This window comes from Ciconia boyciana, chromosome 19 (assembly GCF_034638445.1).
Source record: "Ciconia boyciana chromosome 19, ASM3463844v1, whole genome shotgun sequence".
Taxonomy (NCBI): Eukaryota; Metazoa; Chordata; class Aves; order Ciconiiformes; family Ciconiidae; genus Ciconia; species Ciconia boyciana.
In genome coordinates this window covers 9,221,886-9,241,069 of record NC_132952.1, presented here as the reverse complement: position 1 = coordinate 9,241,069, position 19,184 = coordinate 9,221,886, and the positions used below count along the sequence as shown (strand labels likewise).

Sequence of the window (19,184 nt, the reverse complement as noted above, 5' to 3'; positions counted from 1 at the left end):
GCACACCCGGGCACTGGGTCCTGCTGCCCCTGGCTGCCTCCGGCTGCCCCTGGTGCCTGACCCCAGCCAGCCCCGCGCCACACCGCTGGCACAGCCCGCAGCATTCCGCCGGGCTCAGGTGTCAGACATCTCTGCCTCCTTCTCCTTCCAGAAGGAGAAGCTGCGGTCAATGAAGCGGCAGATGTCCTCCTCGCTGAACTCGCCCAGCTCTGGCACTGGCACTGCCCCCCCCTCCCCTCCCGGGGCCACGGTGGGGGGCTCCAGCAGGCTCTCCGCCACCGCGGCGGGGCCGTCCCCGAAAAACTCCTGCACGAGGTCCTCAAAGCCATCAAGCCAGCGGCAGCGGCCGGCCTCGACCCGCTCCAGCACGGCGCGGTGGAAGCGGCGGACGCGGTGCCAGCTGTGGCTGCCCAGGCGGTCGAACATTTCATAGCAGAGGAGGTGGCGGAAGCGCCGCTCCTCGGGGCTGAGCGGCATCTCCAGCAGCTGGAAGTAGCCCAGCATGAAGAGGTCAAGCGGGAGGCTGTCGTGGGGCATGGGCGAGCCGCCGATGCGGGGCAGGAAGTGCTGGGGCCAGTAGAGCACCGTGGCACGGCTTAGCTGCTGGATCTGCTGCCCCGGCACCCGGCGGGCGATGCTCCTCCAGCGGGCCAGCAGCCGCCCCGCCGCCAGCCGCCGCCTCCCCGGCCGCCACGTCCGCTCCTCCCCAGGCACTGCCGCCAGCGCCCGCTTCTTCCAGTGCTCCAGGAAGAAGAAGACCGCACGCTCCTTGCGCGCCTCGGCGCTCTCCCGTGGGCCCCTTGGCTCCAGCGGTGCTGGCCGGCTCCGCCGCGGTGCCCCATCCCCGTACTCCTCGTCCAGGACGGGCTGACGCGTGCTGCTGGGGGGCTGCGCCCGCTTGCGCTTGGTGACCCTGGGGAGGGGCACAGGGGCCCCCCCCGGCCCCTCGTAGTTGGCCTTGAGGCTGCGGACGGAGACGCCGCAGCCCAGGATCTCGTGCTGGGCGTCATGCTGGGTGCCGGGGCCGCCTACAGCCCCCCTCAGCCCGGGTCCCTCCTGGCCCCCCAGGGTGGCCGGAGGCGCAGCCGTGCTCCTCGGCAGTGTGGGGGGCTGGCTGCTGCGGGCAAGTGGGTCCTTGCGGGCGACGGCGAAGCACTGCGGCGCCGGGGTGACAGGCAGCGGCTGCACCGGCTGCGCCTCGTGCATCACCCGCAGGCTCCCCAGCTGCCTCTCCAGGTGCCGCACCTCCTCCTCCCGCATCCGCTGCCCGGCGGGTCCCGGAGTGCCCCTGCGGGTGGGTGGCCCGCACTGGCACGGGGGCGGTGAGCGGCTCCGGGGCTGCGGCGGGAAAGAGGGCAAAGGGGCTCTCGAGGCCGCACCGCGTGCACCCGGTGCCGCTGCCGCTGCCACGCGGCACCCCCGGGGCACGACGCCCCTGCATGCAGGTGGGGTGGTCCCCCGGCACGGCCAGGAGCCGGAGGCGATGCCACGCATGCTGTCTCGCCAGGTCCTGAGCCGCTGGGCTGTGCCCACACCGCGCTCGCCGCCGCGGCACGCGGGACCCCCCTACCTTGCGCCGCTGCTCCTCTTCCTCCTGCATGCGGAGCTGCAGCTTGCGCACCATCACCTGCCGCTTCCACTCGGGGATGGGCCGGCCCTGCTCGTCATGGCTCGGCACCAGTGTCTCTGCCTCCACCGCCGCTCCAGCACCCGCCACCGGCACCGGCGAGCTCCCGTTCAGCACGGGCTCCGGCGAGCCCCCTGCCAGGCAGCGTGGCGGCCCGGCAGCCTCGGGGGTGGCTGGCGGGGTGGGCGTCCTGGTGGGTGACGGGGAGGACACCGGCGACTCTGCCTGCGGAGGAAGGAGGGAGGGAGGGAGGGTGCTGGGTGCCTGCCATGCCGTGCTGCTCCGTGCCACCGGCTCCCCTGCCCCACCCCCCCCACCTACGTTGGCCCCTGCCTGGCCGCTGCCGGAAAAGACGGTGGTGAAGCCTTTGCTCTGTGGCGTCGGCTTGAGGCTCTTCCCGGCCTTGATCTCGGCCAGCAGCTCCGAGTTGTCGCCGGTGGGGGACATCATGTTGAAGGACTTGGTGCCTGCGGGGAGGCAGGGCAGGCAGTAAGGGACCCGCCGCCGGCAGCCCCCCGCCCCCCCGGCTCCCCCGCCAGGTCGCGGGACACGGGGGTGGCAGGGTGGCCGGCTGACTGCCCCCCCCACCCGGGAGCCCCTGGTACCCCCATCGGAGCAGCATTCCGGCACCCAGCCCCCCCCAGGTCCATGGGACCAGCACCCCAGCACCCAGCTCCCCGGGTCCACGGGACCCTACCAGACCAGCACCCCGGCACGCAGCTCACCGGGTCCACAGGAACAGCGCTGCGGCACCCAACTCCCCGGGTCCTTGGGACCCCACCCAGAGCAACACCCCAGCACTCAGCAGCCCGGCACCCAGCTCCCCAGGCCCACGGGACCAGCATCCCGACACCCAGCTCGCTGGGTCCACGGGAGCCTGCCGGACCAGCACCCAGCACCCAGCTCCTGGGGCCCCAGCACAGCCCCAGCCCCGAGTGCCACCCACCCCGCGGCACTGTGCTGCCACAGCAGCGACCGGCTTGCGGAGGGACGGGTCCGCGGCTGGCAGCGGCCCCGGCAGGGCACAGCAGGATGTCCCCGTGCCACCTCACCGGCGGCCCCGGACCCCCCCCCCGCAGCCCCCAGCAGCGGACGCTCCAACAGCCCGAGCCGGCCCCGCTGCCGGCCCCGAGCCCCGGGGGCTGCGCGGCGCCGGCGCCGGCACCGGCACCGGGGGACGCCCGCCCCGCTGCTGGCGCCGCCCGCCCCGCGAGCACCCACCGTGCGCGCCAGCCATGCGCGGGTCCCTAACGGGCCATGCTGCCCCGGGCAGAGCCCCCTCCCCGCCGCCCGCGGCTCGCCCCGCTCGGCCCCGCCGCGCCGGGGCCAGACGGCTGCGGGAGCTGAGGGCCCGGCGGGGCGCCCGCGCCGCCGTCCAGCGCCGGCTGAGGCCGCCCGGCCCCGGCGGCCGCCGCTAATAAAGCGGGCGCCGAGCGGCGGCCAAGCCCGCCGGCCGCGGCCAGCGCGGGGAGCGGCGGCGCGCTCACGTGGCGGGGTCACGCCGGGCGGCGGAGCGCGGACAAAGGCGGCTCTGTGCGCGGGGCCGCGGGGGGCGCGGGGCCCCGCCGCCGGCCCGGACCGCCCCGCCCCGCCCCGCCAGCCCTGCCCGCCGGCCCGGGCGGCCCTGCGGCGGCGCTGCGGGCGGCCGCGTGCCCCGCGGCCCGGCGAGGCGGCCGCGGGGGCCCGGCGGGCAGGAGGGCGGCGGGCGGGCGGGCGGCCGTCGACGCCCCGCGGCTCCGGCGGGGGACGGTGCTGCGCCGGGCCCCTCCGGCCGTGCCCCGCGCCGGCAGCCCCGGCGCGGGGAGGGGCGCGGGCCGCGGTACTTACTCCTCATCTGCCTGAGCGCCTTCCCTCCTGCCGGGAGAAGCGGGGAGGCGGCGCGGGGCGCGCGGCAGAGGAAGGATTTGGCCACCGCGAGGCAAGAGAGAAGAGAAGCGGCCAGCGGTGAGAGCAGGCGGGGGCGGGCGGGCGTGGGGGCCCCCGCGCCGACACCGGAGGAGAGAAGGACAGAGAGCCCGTCAGGAGCCGAGCGGCCGGAGCGCCGCGGGAGGGGACGCGCCAGGGGCGGCCGGCGCCGCGGCGCAGCCGAGGGGACGGTGCCCCGGACCGCTCCCCGCGCCCCGCCCGGCGCCCCGCCACTTACTTCCCGCGGAGGAGGAGGAGGAGGAGGAGCGGCGGGGGCCGGCGGGGGTCTCGGCCGGCGGCGGCGGCGGCGGCGGCGGCGGCGGCGCGGGGCGGGCGGCATCGGGCAGCGGCGGGGCGGGCGGCGGCGGCGGCAGCTCGGCGCTGGGCTGGCTCTCGCCGTTGCGCATGGCGTCCGCCGAGACGGGCGATGCCTGGAAGAGAGCGCGGGCAGGCGTCGCCCGGTGCCGCCGCCGCCGCCGGGCCGCGGGCGGGCCTGCGGCGCGGGGCCGGCGCTCACCTCCTCGCTGTGCGCCGTTCGCCGGGGGCCGGGCTGCTCGGCCGCACCGTGCCCCAGGTGCTTGTAGTAGTCGCCGGTGCTCGGCTGCTTGCCGAAGTTCCTCGACCGCCTGGTGGAGTCGGCCCGGCGCAGGCCCTCGGGGCTGCTCTCCCGGGACGCCAGCTGCAACGGGGAGCGCGGCTCAGCGCGGCCGGGCCCGGCCGCGAGCGGGGCGGCCGCGGGGCAGCGCCAGCGGTGGCCGCGGGGCAGGTGCCGGGCCGGGGGGACGGCGGGCGCGGGGCCCCGGGGCTCGCTCGGCGCGAGGCTGCACCGGGAGCCGCGTGCCGGGGCGGCAGCGCGCGCCATCGGCGCCTGGCACCGTGACCCCCGAGCCTGCGCCCGGGAGCCCGGCCGGGCCTCGCCCGGGATAACCCCCTGGGAACAGGAGCGCCGAGCCCCGGCCCCGCGGATTAGCGGGAGCTTATCCCCCGTGGGGCCGGGGCCCGGTTCCAAACCTCCCTCTGAACGGGGCTCTCGGGCAGCGCAGCCTCGGCTCACCCCGGCACATACCGCAGCGGCTTTGCGGGTCGTGCTGCCAGGCGCCGGTGCTGCAGGGGGCCGTGCCCGCTCCCCAGGCTCGGGGTGCTGCGGCAGCACGGCCCCGCTCCCCGTGCCGGGGGCCCCGCTATTTGCATTTCCCCGTGCGCCGCCTCTGCCCGTGGCGTTTGCGCGGCGAGCCCGGGCGCTTGCCGCCGCCACCAGCCCCAGCTAAGTCAGCAAGCGCCAGCTTGGCGCTTCCTGCTCTGGCTGCCCTGGGCGCTGTGCCAAGCCTGGCTCCTGCTCCGGCAGCCCCAGGCCCGGTCTGGTGCGAGGGTCCGTGCCGCTCAGCCCCGCTGCATGGGCCGCCCACGCCGCTCTGGCGCTGGCCTGGCACACGCCCACGCCTCCTCAAGGGCAGCCCAGCTCTGTAGCCCCGGGCCGCTTGTTACCCCGGTAAGCGCTGACGAGCCAGGGCCGTGCACGAGCACATGGGGGTGCCAAGTACCGCACGGGCCTGGCAACGCTGCTCCACCGAGACCCCCATCCCACGTGCCCCCGACCCCCGTGGCACGGGGCTCTGCCAGTGCCCTAGCCATGGCCGTGCACCGGGCTCCTGTCCCCAGCGGGGCGGCGAGAGCCACGGTATGGGGTTGGGGCGGCCCCGAGCCCACCGCGTCCCTATGCCCCCCGGCCCGCCCTGGGGGGCTGCACCCCTCTTACCTGCGCACGCCCGGCTGAGCCCTCTCAGCTCCTGGCAGCGTCGGCTGTGCCACCCGACACCTGTGGCGCGGGCGACACCGGAGCCGGCCGCTCAGGTTACAGCCTGCACAGCCGCCCACGCCCAGCTCGCCATGGTGCCGGTGGCATTGCCGGGGCCACGTGGGTGCGGCTGCGCCAGCCAGCCACGCACCGGCCTGCACGGTGCCGCTAAGGGCCCCAGCCGGTGCGGCGGTGGAGCAGGGCCGCCCAGTGCCATGGAGACACCGGAGCATCGCCGGCCCCGGCTTGCTGCACCCTTGCTGCCGGTTGCACCCCAGCCCCCTGGTGCGTGCCAGCACCTCGGGCACGTGGCCTCAAGCCGGGGCTGTCCCCTCCCGGTGCATCAAGAGCTAACAGCTCCCCACGGGGGATCAGTGCCCGGTGGCACGTCCCCCCTGCATGGCACGTCCCCTGAGCTGCGTGGCCAGGAGCGGCTGCGCGAGGGGCCTGGTGCGTGGGGAACACGGTGCACGGGACATACTGCACGGGGCCGTACCTCTCGGCGCAGCGCCTGGCTCTCCACGTGCCGCAGGTTGTTCTTGGCCTGCACATAGATGTCGGGGGTGTGGGGGGCGGCGGGGGTGCGGGCGCAGGGTAGCCGGGGGGCGGCGGGGGCGGCTGGGCTGCGGGGGGCGGGGGCGGTGGTGGGGGAAGGCGGGGGGTGGCGGCAGGGGGGGACCCTCGCCTGCCGGCCCCCGGCCCCGCGGCCGCGTCTCAGGGTCCAGCATGTCCATGTACGCCTGCATGTCCGCCAGAGCCGGCTCGGGCACCCCTGCGCAGGGCAGGGGGTCAGGGGGGGGCTGGCCCCACCCGCCCCGTGCCCCCCGGCCCCGCACTCACGGGCAGCGGGGGCCCCCGGGGGGCCACCCCTCTTCTCCCCGGTGCTGGACTGGCTGGAGTGGCAGGAGTCGTAGTTGGAGAGGGTGCTGGCAGGGGAGCCCACCTCGAAGCGCGCCTGAGGCACCGATGCCATGGTGTTGGGCGACGACATGCCCGAGTCGGGCTGCCGGCACTCCCCGTCCACCGAGGGGTCTCGCGACAGCACACGGTGCTCCACGCTCTGCCAGCACAGCCGCGTGGTCAGGCGGTGGGGCGGGAGCAGGGGGGCCCCGCGCGTTCCCCGCGTGCTCGGCACGGGACGCTGGCGTACCATGTTCTCCACAGTGCGCAGGTACTGGGCGCAGTGGCTGTGGCCATTGTAGTCGGCGAGGTCGGCCGCTGTGTAGCCGTCCTGGTCGCGGACACTGAGGTCGGCACCGTTCACCACCAGGATCTGGCAGCACTGGGGAGAGGGGAGGCACGTGGTGGGGCCAGAGGGTGCCCCCCCCCACCCCGGCACCCCGCCGGTTGCCAGCACCCACCTCCAGCTCGCCGTTCTCGGCAGCATCGTGCAGCGGTGTGCCGCCCCAGCTGTCGGTCGTGATCTCCCCGCCGTGCAGCAGCAGCCAGCTCAGCACCTTGGCATGGCCGCGGCTGGCAGCAAAGTGCATGGCCGTGGCCCCCTCGGCGTCCCGCTCTGACAGGCTCACTGTCGTGAAGCTCATCTGCACGGGCAGGTGCGCTGAGTGCCGGCACCACCAGCCCCACGCCGTGCCACCACGCTGTGCCACCACACCGCCACTCTGCACCCGTCCAGTGCTTACCAGCCAGACAATGACGGTGTTGTGGCCCATCTGGGCAGCAGCGTGCAGCGGGGTCATGCCATCGTGGGCGCGTGCGTGGGGGTCGGCCCCGCAGTCCTGCACCAGGTACTGGATGATCTCCAGGTGGCCCTCCTGGCAGGCGAGGTACAGCGGGGTGGCCCCCGTCTTGGTCTGGGCACTCAGCGTGCTGCAAGTGGGGCACAGCGCCCGTCACCCGCAGTCACCGCCACCGGCAGCGCACCGGGACGGGGCGTGTGGGGGACACGTGGGTTGCAGGGACTTGGGGACATGTGGGGGCACAGAGGACACACAGGGCACGGGGGACGCGCTGGCCGGGGGCAGGCAGGGCAGTGCCAGGGCCGGGTAGCGTGGGCAGCGTGGGCCGGGAGCCGTCCACCCCACGGCTCCCCACTGCATCCCCACGCAGCGGCGGCCACTGCAGCAGGAGGTCACTAAGTTAATCAGCCTGCTTAGGCTAAGCTCCTTCCTCCGGCTGTTTTTGGACACTGCAATTTAGCAGTATTTTTAAATAAGCGGCTTAGGCAGCACCAGCTGCAGGGCAGCCGGCAGGGAAAGGCCAGCCTGCACCACGGCACTGCCCGGCCCCGCTGCCCCCTGCCAGCCCCGCTGCCGGGCACGGGCATCCCCCTGCCACCCCAGCGGGCCTTGGCGTCCCCACATCCCGCATTGTGCATCCCAAATCGCACAGCCCGCCTCCGAAATCCCTAATGCCCGCATCCCACATCCCGCAGCCCCATATTCTGCATCCCGCATGCCACATCCCCATATCCCACGCCCCACACCCCTGCATCCCTGCCACGCAGGAAGCTGTTTTATTAAGAGCTCCATAAAAAACCCTGTTGAATATTTAAAAAAGGAAGCGCAATAAATACTCTGCTCTGTTATCGCAATGATCGTGGGCCCTTAATAATTGAACCCTGTAACCATGAGACGGGCCGCAGCCTTCCTGCCGTGCCATGCCGCAGGGCGCCTGCCCCGTGGTGCTGCAGCGCCGGGCCGGCACGCTGCTGGGCGCTCCCCGAGCAGGGGCTGGGGCCGGGGCAGTGGCAGGCTGGGCCGGGGCGCAGGGGGACGGTGGGGGCACGGGCACACGGTCAGCCCAATTGCTGTTTCCCACTAATCGGGAAGGGGTTAAGCCACTTGGGCGAGTGACGGTAAACTGCTTTGCCAGATGGCTGCGACCCCATGCCAGGCCGCTGGCTGCTGGGGACCCCGCGAAGCCGGGGCGAAGGTGGGCCGGGAGCGCCAGTGTCCCGCGGCGGTGCGCAGGGATTGGATTTCGCGGCTGTAACGGAGCCTCTGGACGGGCGCGGGGCCGGGAGCGGGGCGAGCCCTAAATAATTCAGGGGGAAGGCGGTGACGGCAGCGGAGCAACCCCGGGAGGAAGCGTGAAAGCCAATGCGGGAGGGCTGCCGCCAGTGCTGCGCCACACCGGGGCCGACACTGCGGGCAGCGAGTGGGAGCCGCGGCTGGGCTGGGGCCAGGCTGGGGGCTGCGGGGGGTTAATCCCCACAGGTGCCCAGGGCTGAGCCGGCACACCTGGGGATAACCTGGGGATAAAGGGCCGGGCTGGGGAGGCTGCTGGCAGCCGGTGAGTGCCGCGGGGGTACAGGGACCCCGCGATGGGCTCTGTGGCCCTGCCTGGCGAGAAGGCTGGGGGGGGGGTCTGGGGTCGTGGCACCCAGGGACGGAGGGTTGCTGAGCCCTGGTTCACCTCCCGCTGCCTTGGGACCCCCTTGGATGTGAGGGAGCTGCGCAGCCCCTCGCATCCGCGGCCCTCGAGCCCGCCGGGCACGGTGTGGGACAACGGCACATCCCCCCGGGCTCCACCTCGGCCGGGGCTGTAGGTTATTTCTAGCGGCCTCTGCCCACCGCAGGAAATCAGATTAGGGGCTGCCTAATCGCCTGCCGCAGCTCCGCGGCAAGGCTTGGCACCGCGTGCCCGGTGGGCTGCCGTGCCCTGTACCCTGGGGGACCAGCCCGGCCCCGGGCACTGCTCGGGAGGCGAAGCAGGGACGCTGCCGCGGTGGTGCCGGCTCAGCGGAGCTGCTGTGTCCGGCGGTGCTCGTGGCCCTGGGCAGGCAGAAAGGTCGCCTCCGGCACGGGGAGAGGCCTCTCCTCGGCGGGCAGCCTAATCCATTTATATAACGGCAGGCGGACAAAGGCGGCTGTGTTATCGCCCTGCGCCAGGAGCCCAGGGAGCCGCCCCGGCGGCCGGTGGCAATATTTCTGCCAGCACTGCCGCTCTCCTCCTCGCCCTTTCTCTCCAGGCCATAAAGAAGGTGCAGCTGGCTGCCCGGCCTGATAACGCGGCCGCGTTGCCCTTGGAGCCGGGGGACGAGGGTGGCTGCGGCAGCCGCCTCCAGCGCTGGCACCTTGCCCGGCGGCTGGAGGGAGGGATGGGGCGGCAGCGGGCACCCTGCTGCCCCACCAGCCCCTCTCGTGCCGGCGAGCCCCCGGCGCAGAGCCCGTCTCGCCCACCGGCAGCGGGGGCCGTTACCTGGGGCAGTGTCCCAGGAGGAGTCGCAGGGAAGGGAAATCCCCTTTGGCCGCGGCGTAGTGGACGGGCAGCGCTCCCGTGTCAGTGGCTGCCGTGGGGTCGCTGCCCCCGAAGCGGAGGAGCCAGTCAATCACCTCGTGGTGACCGAAGCGGGCTGCCAGGTGTAGGATGGTGGCACCGGAGTTGTCCGTGTCCTGCGGGAGGAAGCGGGGCGGCCGTCGGCGCCGGGGAGCGTGCGTGGGACAGGGAGCCGTGGGTGGCCGCGGGGCGGCCCCCAGCCGGGAGCCGACCCCGGGCGGGGGGGGTGGGCTGGCCGGGGTGGAGGTCCCGTCTGCGCGGAGCAGGGCTGGAGCGAGGGGACGGGCCATCGGAGGGGCCACGGGACGAGCGCGGCTGCCCTGCGGCGGGGCCTGCATCCGCACACAGCGAGCGCTGCACAAAGCCCCCCCCCACCCCCCCCCTTGTTCTGCCGGCGGCGGGCGGCCCCGGCCCGGGGGGGCTCACGGCAGAGCCCCGCTGCGCTGCCGGCCCGGCCGCCCTCCACGCTCGGCGGGGCGCGGGCAGAGCTGGCCCCTGGCCAGCGGGCTGCCGAAGCGTGCCGACCCCGGCCGTCCCGCTTAATCCCCTCTCCCAGCCCCTCCGCCGCCTCCTCTTCCTCCAGCCCGTCACATGTCGTTACCTCTCGGCCGGCCCCGGGGCAAGCCGCTTACGCGCCCCGGTGCCGTTGTGTAACCCCGGGAGCGGCCGGCGGCCCCGGGCACGGCCCCGGAGGGGTCTCTGCCCGCCGCACCCCCTCCTCGGGGCTGAGCCCCACCGGGAGCCCGGGGGCTCTCCGGGTCCCCCGGCTGCCGCCCACTCCGCACGGCGGCGTCCCGCCCGCGCGGGCCCCGGCCCCGGCCCCTCGGCGGCAGAGCGGAGGGTCCACACGCGACCGCCTCCCCGCGGCCGCCGCCGCCGCTCGCCCGCGCCCACGGGGGGCCCTGCCGCCCGCCGCCCCCCCGCGCCCCGCTCGCACCTGCACGCCGCAGCCCCCCTGCGTGAGCAGCCACTGGAGACAGGCGAGGTTGCCGGTGGCGGCGGCGTCGTGGGCCGGCGTGGCCCCGTTGCGCGCCCGCGCGTCCCCGCGGAGCGCGGCCTCGGCCGCCAGGTACCGGAGGCAGGCGAGGCGGCCGGCACGGGCGGCGTGGTGCGCGGGGGAGGCGCCCAGGGCGTCCCGCAGCCCCGGCCGCAGCAGCCCGGCCGCCCGCAGCCCCCGCAGCGCCTCCAGGTCGCCCTGCCGCGCCGCCAGCAGCGCCCGCTCCAGCGCCATCCCGGCCCCGGCCCCGGCCCCGGCCCCGGCCCCGGCCGCCGCTTGGCACTGCGCGGCGCTGCCGCCCCGCCGCCCCCCCCCGGTGCCGCCGGCTCCTCCTCCTCCTCCCCCGGGGCCGCCCCTCCGCCCGCCCCGCCCGACGGCGCGGCGGCTGCCCCCGCTGCCCGGGACCCCCGCGCCGCTCCCGCCGGCCCCTGCCGGGGCAGCCGAGCCGCGCCGGGCCGCGGGCCGCGGGCCGGGAGCCGGCTCGGGGGACCCCAGGAGCGGCCCGAGCCCGGCTGCCGGCGCTGCCGTCCGCGGCCGTGGGGAGCTGCTGCCCCTCCCCGCCCCACGGCGGTCCCCTTCCCCCCCGCCCGCCGCCCGCCGACGCGAGAGCCGCGGCCGTGATGGGCTCCTCCGGCAGCCCCGACGTGCCCCCGCCGGTCCCGGCAGCACGGGCAGGAGCGGAGGGGGCGCTGGGCGGGCTGCCCTGCCTCCTCCCGCCGCGGGGGGGGGACGAGGGGACGGGGGGCCGGGACGGCCGGTGGGGGGGGGGGGCCGGCACCGCGGGAAGGCACGGCGGAACCCGTGGGCAGCCCGGGCAGCGGCGGCGGTTACCCCGGGCCCGGGCAGCGCGGGCAGCGCGGGCAGCGCGGCTGGGGCAGCCCCGCCGTCAGCACCGCGGACAGCGGCAGCGCCGCGCGTTCAGCACCGCGGACAGCGGCACGGCCGCCCCGCCTGCCTGCACTGCCCTGCCTGCCCTGCCCTCCCTGCCTGTCCGCCCTCCCTGCCTGCCTGCCCTGCTCTCCCTGCCTGCCTTGCCCTCCCTGCCAGTCCTGCCTCTCTCCTGCCCTGCCCGGCCCTGCCCTCTCTACCCGGCCCTCCCGCCCTGCCCGGCGCCCCCGCTCTGCCTGCCTGCCTCCCTGCCTGCCCGCCTTGCCCCGCCGGCGGCCCGTAAAGGCGGCGGCGTACCGGTACCGGAGCATCATGTCCCCCCCGGCCCCCGCGCCCCCCTCCTGCCGCCGCCGAGCTGCACAAGGTGAGAGCTCCGGCGCTCCCGGGCCCCTCCGCACCCCGGGCCGCCCGCCCACCCTCGCCGCCCCGTCTCCCCGCAGAGCCTCAAGCCCCGCCTGGAGAAGCGCCGCCGCGCCCGCATCAACGAGAGCCTCGACCGGCTCCAAACGCTCATCCTGCCGCTGCTCGGCCGGCACGTGGGTGCCGCGGCCCCCCCCCGCCCCCGGCCCTGGCCCCGCCAGCCCTGGCCTGCCCACGCCGGCCCTGGCCCGCCTCCATCCCTCCCCATCCGCCCCGTCCATGCCTGTCCGCACCCCGACCCCGCCTGCGCTCGGCGGCGATCCATCGCTGGCCGCTCGGGGCCGTCGCCTCCGCCCGCCCGGCAAACCCCGGGCGCCCCACGGGGCTCCTTCCCAGCCGGAGAGAGCCGCCGGCGCCAGGGAACGAGGGCGGCGAGGAGGCTGCCCGCCAGCAGCCCGCGCCCGGCGTGAGCCTGCTCAGGCGGGAGCAGGCAGCTGCCCGTGCCGGCCCGAAGGCCACGGCCCCCACGAGCCCCCCTGCAGGCGGGACACGCCCCGGGGCAGGCAGCTGAGGAGGGGGGCGGAGGGGCCGCTGTCCCCGTGGGGCACGCACAGCTCCCCGGCAGCACCGGGGCTCCGCCCCCCGGGCAGCACCGGCTCCCGGCTGCGCCCCCGGCCGGCGGAGCGCCGGCCCCGCCCCCTTGCCGGCACGGGGGCGTGGCGAGGCGCTGCCAGCCAATGGGGCGGCGCGGGGGGCGTGTCCCCCGGGGTGGGGCGCGGCGGGGCGAGGCGTGGTGGTGCCGCAGCGCCGTTGCGGGCGGGGCGCCGGTGCCGCCATGTCGGAGCGGGGGGCCGCGGGCCCGGGCCCGGCCGCCATCCAGGTCTCCAGGTACGGCTCCGCCGCGCCGCCCGCTGCTGGGGACCCAGGGGAGGGCTGGGCAGGGGAGGGCAGGCGGGCTGGGGGACCGCGGGCGGGCGCCGGAGCCGGGGCCGGCCTGCAACCGGGATGCTACCGGCGGTGCTACCTGCACTGCTGCCGGCGCCGGCAACGCTGCCTGCAGCAGACACGCTGCCTGCACCAGCGACGCTGCGCGCACTGGTCACGCTGCCTGCACCAGCATCGCTCCCGCCACTGGTGACGCTGCCTGCACCGGGCAGAGGACAGCAGCACCGCGCCCTTGCTCCGGTGCGTGTGAGCTGGCGGGGCGGGCAGGGCACGCCCGGTTTTCCTGCCTTTGCCCGCTGCGGCTCCTTGGCATGGCCGCCTTGCTGAAGCACGGCTCCTCTCCGGGCCGGCACACAGCCGTTGCCCCATCACCACCGTGCCTCGCCTTCCCTCCTCCAGTCGCTTATTTGCTGCTCCAGCAAAAGCCGGGAAGCCGCGTCGAGCGGTGGCATGTGCCCGGCTCAGCCACTGTTTGCCACGGTGGGGTGGCGGTGAGATGCGGTCCCAGCCAAGCAGCCGGCTGCCTCGGCAGAGGCGCAATGCCTCTTTCCACTCCCAGCGGTAATTTACGGTGGTTTCCACCGCCGCTCGCAGGAAGCCGCGTGCAGGCAGCGCCGGTGACGTTGCTGGCATCAGCGTGGTGAGATGGCCCGGCAGCTCATCCGGTAGGGCGATAGCGGTGCCTCCGGGCGGCTGCACCGGGACCCGGGCTGGGGGAACGGCAGGGGGGTGCGAATTCCCATGTCCCTCTCCCGGCAGGATCATGCGCCCGGATGACGCCAACGTCGCGGGGAACGTCCACGGGGGAACCATCCTGAAGATGATTGAGGAGGCGGGAGCCATCATCAGCACCCGCCACTGCAACTCCCAGGCCGGGGTGAGTAGGCGCCGGAGTGCCCGCTGGGCTCCGCCTTGGTGACTCTCCGACCCCCCCACTGCGCCTCGGGGGTCTGCTGGGAGCAGGGGGTCCCCCAGGATCACTGGGCATCCCTGGGGACCTCCCCGCTCGTCCCCCCACACCGGAAGCGCTTGCTCCTGCATGCAAACCACTGATGGCTCCGGCTGCTGCCAGGGTATGGCCCCGGTAGCTGGAAGCATCCTGCTGAAATTGTGTTTTATGAGCAGAAAAATTATTACGCTGCTGTTAATATTTTAACTCCCGCGAAGGGCAAGTCAGAGGTGGCCCCGGCATTCATTATGGGTGGGGAAGGAAGCACAGCCACTGGCTGATAAGGCGGAGGTTGAAGTGCCGGAGCCGCACGCGGCATGGGCCGGCTCTGGGGAGCTGCTGGCTGCGGTCCTGCACGGCGTGGCTGTGGCCGCTACCCTCGCTGTCTCGGCGTCCCCAGGAGCCCTGTGTGGCCGCGCTGGCGCGCGTGGAGCGGACGGACTTCCTCTCCCCGGTGTGCATTGGCGAGGTGGCCAATGTCAGTGCTGAGATCACCTACACTTCCCGGCACTCCGTGGAGGTCCAGGTCAACGTCATGTCTGAAAACATTTTAACAGGTGGGTGGCTGCTGGCGGCTCTGTCCCAAAACTCCAGGAATAACCGTGACAAGCCGAGAGCTTGTGGCATTGACCCCATCCTCCGCCCACCGTCACCGGCAGCATCGGGCAGAGGGGAGATCTTGCCTTTTTATTGAGAGTGCTGGGGGCGGCGGGGGGGTCAGCGCTGGGAAGCGAAGCCAAGCAGGGTCCCTGGGGATTACGGCTCCATTGATCGTTTCTAGCATAGAACGGAAAAATCCGCTGTTAGCTCCTCCTGCCCAATTTGCTGCCCGTGGCTGCCTTTGGCCTGAAAAAGGCCCTTTTCCTGCTGTTGCTGTGGCAACCGGCTCTGCTTGCTGGGATGCCTTCCCAAAAGCGCATTGTCACATCCGCTCTGAGCCAAAGCCCGGCAGGAGCTGGCAGGGCAGGGGGCTGCCCAGTGCCGGCAGCATCGCCAGCGTGCAGCCAACCCTGGACCGCAGCAGCGCCGGTGGCAGGGGAAGCGCTGCTGGCATCGGCGCAGTCACGCTCTGCCCCCCTCCCCTCCAGGGGCAAAGAAGGTGACGAACAAGGCGACGCTGTGGTATGTGCCGCTGTCCCTGAAGAACGTGGACAAGGTCCTTGAGGTTCCCCCCATCCAGGTAGGACGGCTTGCTTTGCTCCCCGAAAACCGGAGCTTGCCCTCTTGAGGGGAACGACACTAACCTGGCGCGTTCTCACCGGCCTTTCCTTCCAGTATGCGAGAAAGGAGCAGGAGGACGAGGGGAAGAAGCGTTACGAGGAGCAAAAGCTGGATCGGCTGGAAACTAAGCAGAGAAATGGCGACGTGATCTTCCCTGTCATCAACCCAGGTAACACGGGTGGTGCGGGCCCTGTGGAAACATCTTGGCGGTGCTGGGATGCCGAACTGGTCCCCGAGGCAACTCCAGCCATCCCCGGGCACCTGTGGCTGTGAGCGCGTGCTCCGAAACACTGCGTCAGGGATGGGGATGGGATTTTGGAGCCACGGAAGGGGAAGCCGGGTGGGCACCCGTGATCCCCCGCTGGGCTGGTGGGTGGGACACCCTCTTCCGAAATATGGTTCCTGCCACCAGTCCTTGCATCTCTCGTGTGCTCCTGGGCAGCGGGAGCTAGTTTTGCTTGGCATAGCGTAAACGCAAGCATCGGGCGAGGGTTTTGCACGCTCTGCAGCTGCAGCACCTTGCTGGAAGTCAGTTTTAGCAAGAAGTTCATCGGCTGGTGTTTGAAGGGGAGGATGAGCTACAGGGAGCAGTTGGGGGTCACGCTCTCCCTGGGGGATCACTGGGGATCTCTTTCCTACTGAAAGTATTGCCCCGGCTTCTGGAATCATGCTGGCAGTGCTGACGGCAAGCCGAAGGCGCGAGCGGCTGGTGGCCTCCAGGACCAGTCGTGGTCCTCGGGCAGAGGCGGAGAGGTGGCACGTGGGGATTGTCGCGGGGGTGATGTGGGATGAAAGTTGCTCAAATGCTTTTTTCTCCTCTGTTCTCCCTGCTCACAGATAGGCAGACGAAAGGTAAGGCTCCGTGGGTGCTGCCGCACGGGTGTCCTCCCTGAGGAGGTGATGCTGAGCGGTCGGGGGCTCGGCTGGTTTTTACTGCGCTAAGCACCTTTAGCATCTCTCATTAGATGGAAAACGCAGCTGTCCCCCAGAGCGGTTTTCCTCTGCCAGCAGTCGGAGGGTGCGATTTCTGTCACTTGGATTTAGTGGCGAGTCAAATGACAGCAGCATGTGCCAGGGCTGGGGGACACGGGGGCCGAGGTCTTCACGCTGAAGGGAAAGCGTGGTCCTTTGGAGACGCCACTAAGTGGCAGCTTCAGGGAGATTCAGCTGTGGCTGGTGGCCTGAGGAGGGAAGGTGTAGAGCCACGTGTCCATCCAGTTCGCTCCCATTTGCTTTCGGGCTCTTCGAAAGCTTTAACAGAATAAACGAGCTGAGCTGGAATAAAATTGATGGGTGGGCATTAGAAGGAGGTGGCAGCCTGTCAGGTGGTGAATGGCCTCTGCTCTCAGGGCTTCTCGGGGCCAATTTAAATGCTGGTCTGAACATACTTCAGCTTTGCACAAGCCAGCCCCATGTTTTCTGCCTTCAGGCGGTTTAAGACGGGGGCGTATGGTGGCGTATGGGTGCTGGCTGAGCAGCTCTGACCTCCGCTTTGCTCTCCTTCTCTAACCAGAGCCTCACACCGTTGGCTACAGCCAGTCCAGCCTGATCCACCTGGTGGGACCGTCGGACTGCACGCTGCTGGGCTTCGTGCACGGAGGTGAGTGAGCGCTGCCCTGTTCAACAGCTGGGTTGGTTTTTCCCCGGAGCAGAAGCATGGTTTGAGAGCAACTTGTGCATCTGGGTGTTTCTGGGAGGCGGGCTCTGCCTCTGAAGGCACGCAGGCCCATTTCCACCGCCTGTAAGGTTCAGAATTGCTTCAGCTGAGACAAAAGCTTCATCTTCTTCTATGCTTTAAAAAAAGCCCTGAAAACTGCTATACTCGAACTGTAAATCCTACAGTTTCATCATCGTCTCTTAAATTGCAAATCTCGGATTATAAACACTTGGTGTCCAATTACTGCAACTTGCTGGAGTAATTTCCTCTTGGCTGGCAGTGCCCGTTGCCTGTCGGTTGGGCAGGGCAGGGCGGATGCGTGCGGTGTGAGCCTGGGGAGGGGCACATTCGCCCAGGGCTGGGATGCTGCTGGATGCCGCTCTTCATCTAATTGTGTCCTGAAAAAACCCAAAAAACCCAAAGAACAACAACGTGGCTCAGAGCTCTTTCCAAGCAGGACATTTGTGTGGGACTGATCTTGCCTTGCAAGGCTGAGTTTTGCTCAAAGAAATTCAGGAGAGCCGGAGCTGGCCTAAATCTTAAGCCCAGGTCTGCGAGGATGTCACCCTGATGGTACTCTTGACAGGAGTCTTTGTGCTGGCACCGGGGGTTTCCTGCAGTTGGGATTCAGTCTCCGGTCTGACTCCTCGGCATAGCTTTGGTCGTGCAAAGGCCTTACCGACCTATGCGTGGTTTTTCCCAAATCCCACCGGCTTCCCTGAGATGGGACCCTCTGCCTCCATCCCCCAGGTGTCACCATGAAGCTCATGGACGAGGTCGCTGGGATTGTGGCTGCCCGCCACTGCAAGACCAACATCGTCACCGCCTCAGTGGACGCCATCAACTTCCATGAGAAGATCAAAAAAGGTACAAGGGGGTGGTGGCGGGCACTTAGCTCTCCTGCGGTGCCGTGTCCTGGCTCCCTTGGTGTGTGCTCGGGACACACTGGCAGAGAAATTTAGTCCCCATTAGACCTGTCCTGTGCCAAGAAGCTCCACTCAAGACATGGCTTAAGCATAAAACATGTGGGACCCCTTGCTCCCTTCCCCTGAGCAGAAGCAGGGGCCGCCTGCTTAACTGGCCCCTCTCTGCTTCGCAGGCAGCGTCATCACCATTTCGGGGCGCATGACCTTCACGAGCAATAAATCCATGGAAATCGAAGTCTTTGTGGATGCCGACCCGTTCGTGGACGAGCCTCGGGAGCGGTACCGTGCTGTCAGCGCCTTCTTCACCTACGTCTCCCTAAGCAAGGAGGGGAAGCCCCTGCCTGTCCCTCAGCTGCTGGTAAGAGCTTTCCCTGCCGGGCTGTGAGCCAGTTGGGCCAGCCCCTCTCCTGCTCCTCCTGGGGCAGACCCCAGCCAGCTTCTTTGTCCAACCAATCCTCTTCCCTTGAATTATTCAGCAGAAAAATAGGAGCATGAACGAGCCTTTCCAGAGCAGGCTTCAGGGTCTGGGGTTTTTTTGAAATTTCTTCTGAAAACTGCCAATTTGAAGATTGGAGATTTTTTTTCCTCCCTCGTGGATGAGGACAGGCTGCGTGCAGGCTCTGCAGCTTCTCCTCCTGCCCATGCTGGAGATATGCGGGAGGGGACCCTGAGCGGCGACAGAGGCCCCCATGTCCCGTCCCTGCTCCCCATGGTGTCCCCGCTCCAGCCCTCCTGCCTATTTTTAGCTCTTCTGATCCCAGCAGGGCTTTGCTGACGCGGCACTGCTGAGTGGGGGCTGTTTCTTGATTAATATTTTATCCCGCACAGGTCTCCTCCTGCTCTGTGCAGGAGTACATTAGCTGTCAAAACACGTATTTCATGGAGCACAGGTTTTCCTTTACATTTCCTGTAAGGGGAGGCGTGTTTCCCTCCCACACACACTTGCAAGGTGTGGCATGGGAGAGCTGTGCTGCCCCGAGGCAGCTAACGTTGGTGGCTTTGCTTTCTTTCTGTTACCGGCAGACGGAAACGGAGGATGAGAAGCGGCGCTTCGAGGAAGGGAAGGGCAGGTACCTCCAGACGAAAGCCAAGCGGCAGGCGCAGATGCAGCAGGCTGCCCGGCAGTGATCCCACCCTGCGTGCTCACAGCCTTCGCCCACCAAATGTCCAGGTTCCCGTTAGTGTCGTGTCTGGTCCGCGCCGGGCCTCGCGCCTTTGCCCGCCCCAGCCTGCCGCTGGAGCTGCCGCTGCGGTGAGGTTGCTTCGCTGCTGATTGGTTTAGCGCCGTAGACCTTGTGCTTTAGGTGGCTTAAGCACCTCGAAAGCCTCCAGGAGCCTTCCCGGTCGCTCGCCATTCGCCTCTGGAGTCCTGTTTTCACTGTTCAATCCTGTAAGGGAAGCTCCCGCCTGTGCCGGAGCAGGGCAGAGGCACGTGGCAGCACGAGGGACGTGCGAGGCCACGAGTCTTTGTGGTGCTGTGTTTAAACTTGCTGGTATGTCCTAAAACTGCACACCAAAGCTTACGTACAATACTCGCGACGAGAAACGCGCCCCGGTATTGTACTGAATGTCTCGGACCGTTTCGTTGACATCTCTAGGTAGTTTCTTTGTGCACATCTAAGTTATTTAAGGAATCCTGTGGCATAAATAAAGTCTGTTGTCGTTGACTGAA

The 19,184-nt window shown here is 70.7% G+C and overlaps 3 protein-coding genes across 4 annotated transcripts in view; 1 reads left to right on the top strand and 2 right to left on the bottom strand.

Moving 5' to 3' along the window:
- Positions 1-10,800, bottom strand: part of LOC140661674 (espin-like) — a 12,528-nt gene extending 1,728 nt beyond the window's left edge. Inside the window, 13 exon segments of the mRNA XM_072884191.1 lie at positions 1,571-1,852; positions 1,949-2,094; positions 3,771-3,963; positions 4,050-4,184; positions 5,791-5,903; positions 5,906-5,975; positions 5,978-6,099; positions 6,168-6,387; positions 6,478-6,609; positions 6,689-6,871; positions 6,971-7,157; positions 9,492-9,685; positions 10,507-10,800. Coding sequence (XP_072740292.1) covers positions 1,571-1,852; positions 1,949-2,094; positions 3,771-3,963; positions 4,050-4,184; positions 5,791-5,903; positions 5,906-5,975; positions 5,978-6,099; positions 6,168-6,387; positions 6,478-6,609; positions 6,689-6,871; positions 6,971-7,157; positions 9,492-9,685; positions 10,507-10,800 — 2,271 coding nt within the window.
- LOC140661606 (espin-like protein) lies at positions 115-1,494 on the bottom strand. The gene has a single exon (XM_072884029.1). It carries the CDS (start codon positions 1,492-1,494, stop codon positions 115-117), a length of 1,380 nt encoding a protein of 459 aa, XP_072740130.1.
- Positions 3,458-19,184, top strand: ACOT7 (acyl-CoA thioesterase 7). Of its 2 annotated transcripts, none has more exons than XM_072884189.1 (9): positions 3,458-3,571; positions 13,519-13,636; positions 14,109-14,265; positions 14,797-14,888; positions 14,984-15,098; positions 16,443-16,529; positions 17,337-17,453; positions 17,686-17,870; positions 18,536-19,184. In XM_072884189.1, exons 2-9 carry the CDS (start codon positions 13,523-13,525, stop codon positions 18,638-18,640), a joined length of 972 nt encoding a protein of 323 aa, XP_072740290.1. In that variant the 5' UTR covers positions 3,458-3,571; positions 13,519-13,522; the 3' UTR covers positions 18,641-19,184. The 2 variants fall into 2 exon arrangements, with proteins under 2 accessions (XP_072740290.1, XP_072740289.1); XM_072884188.1 differs by lacking the exon at positions 3,458-3,571 and adding an exon at positions 12,590-12,702.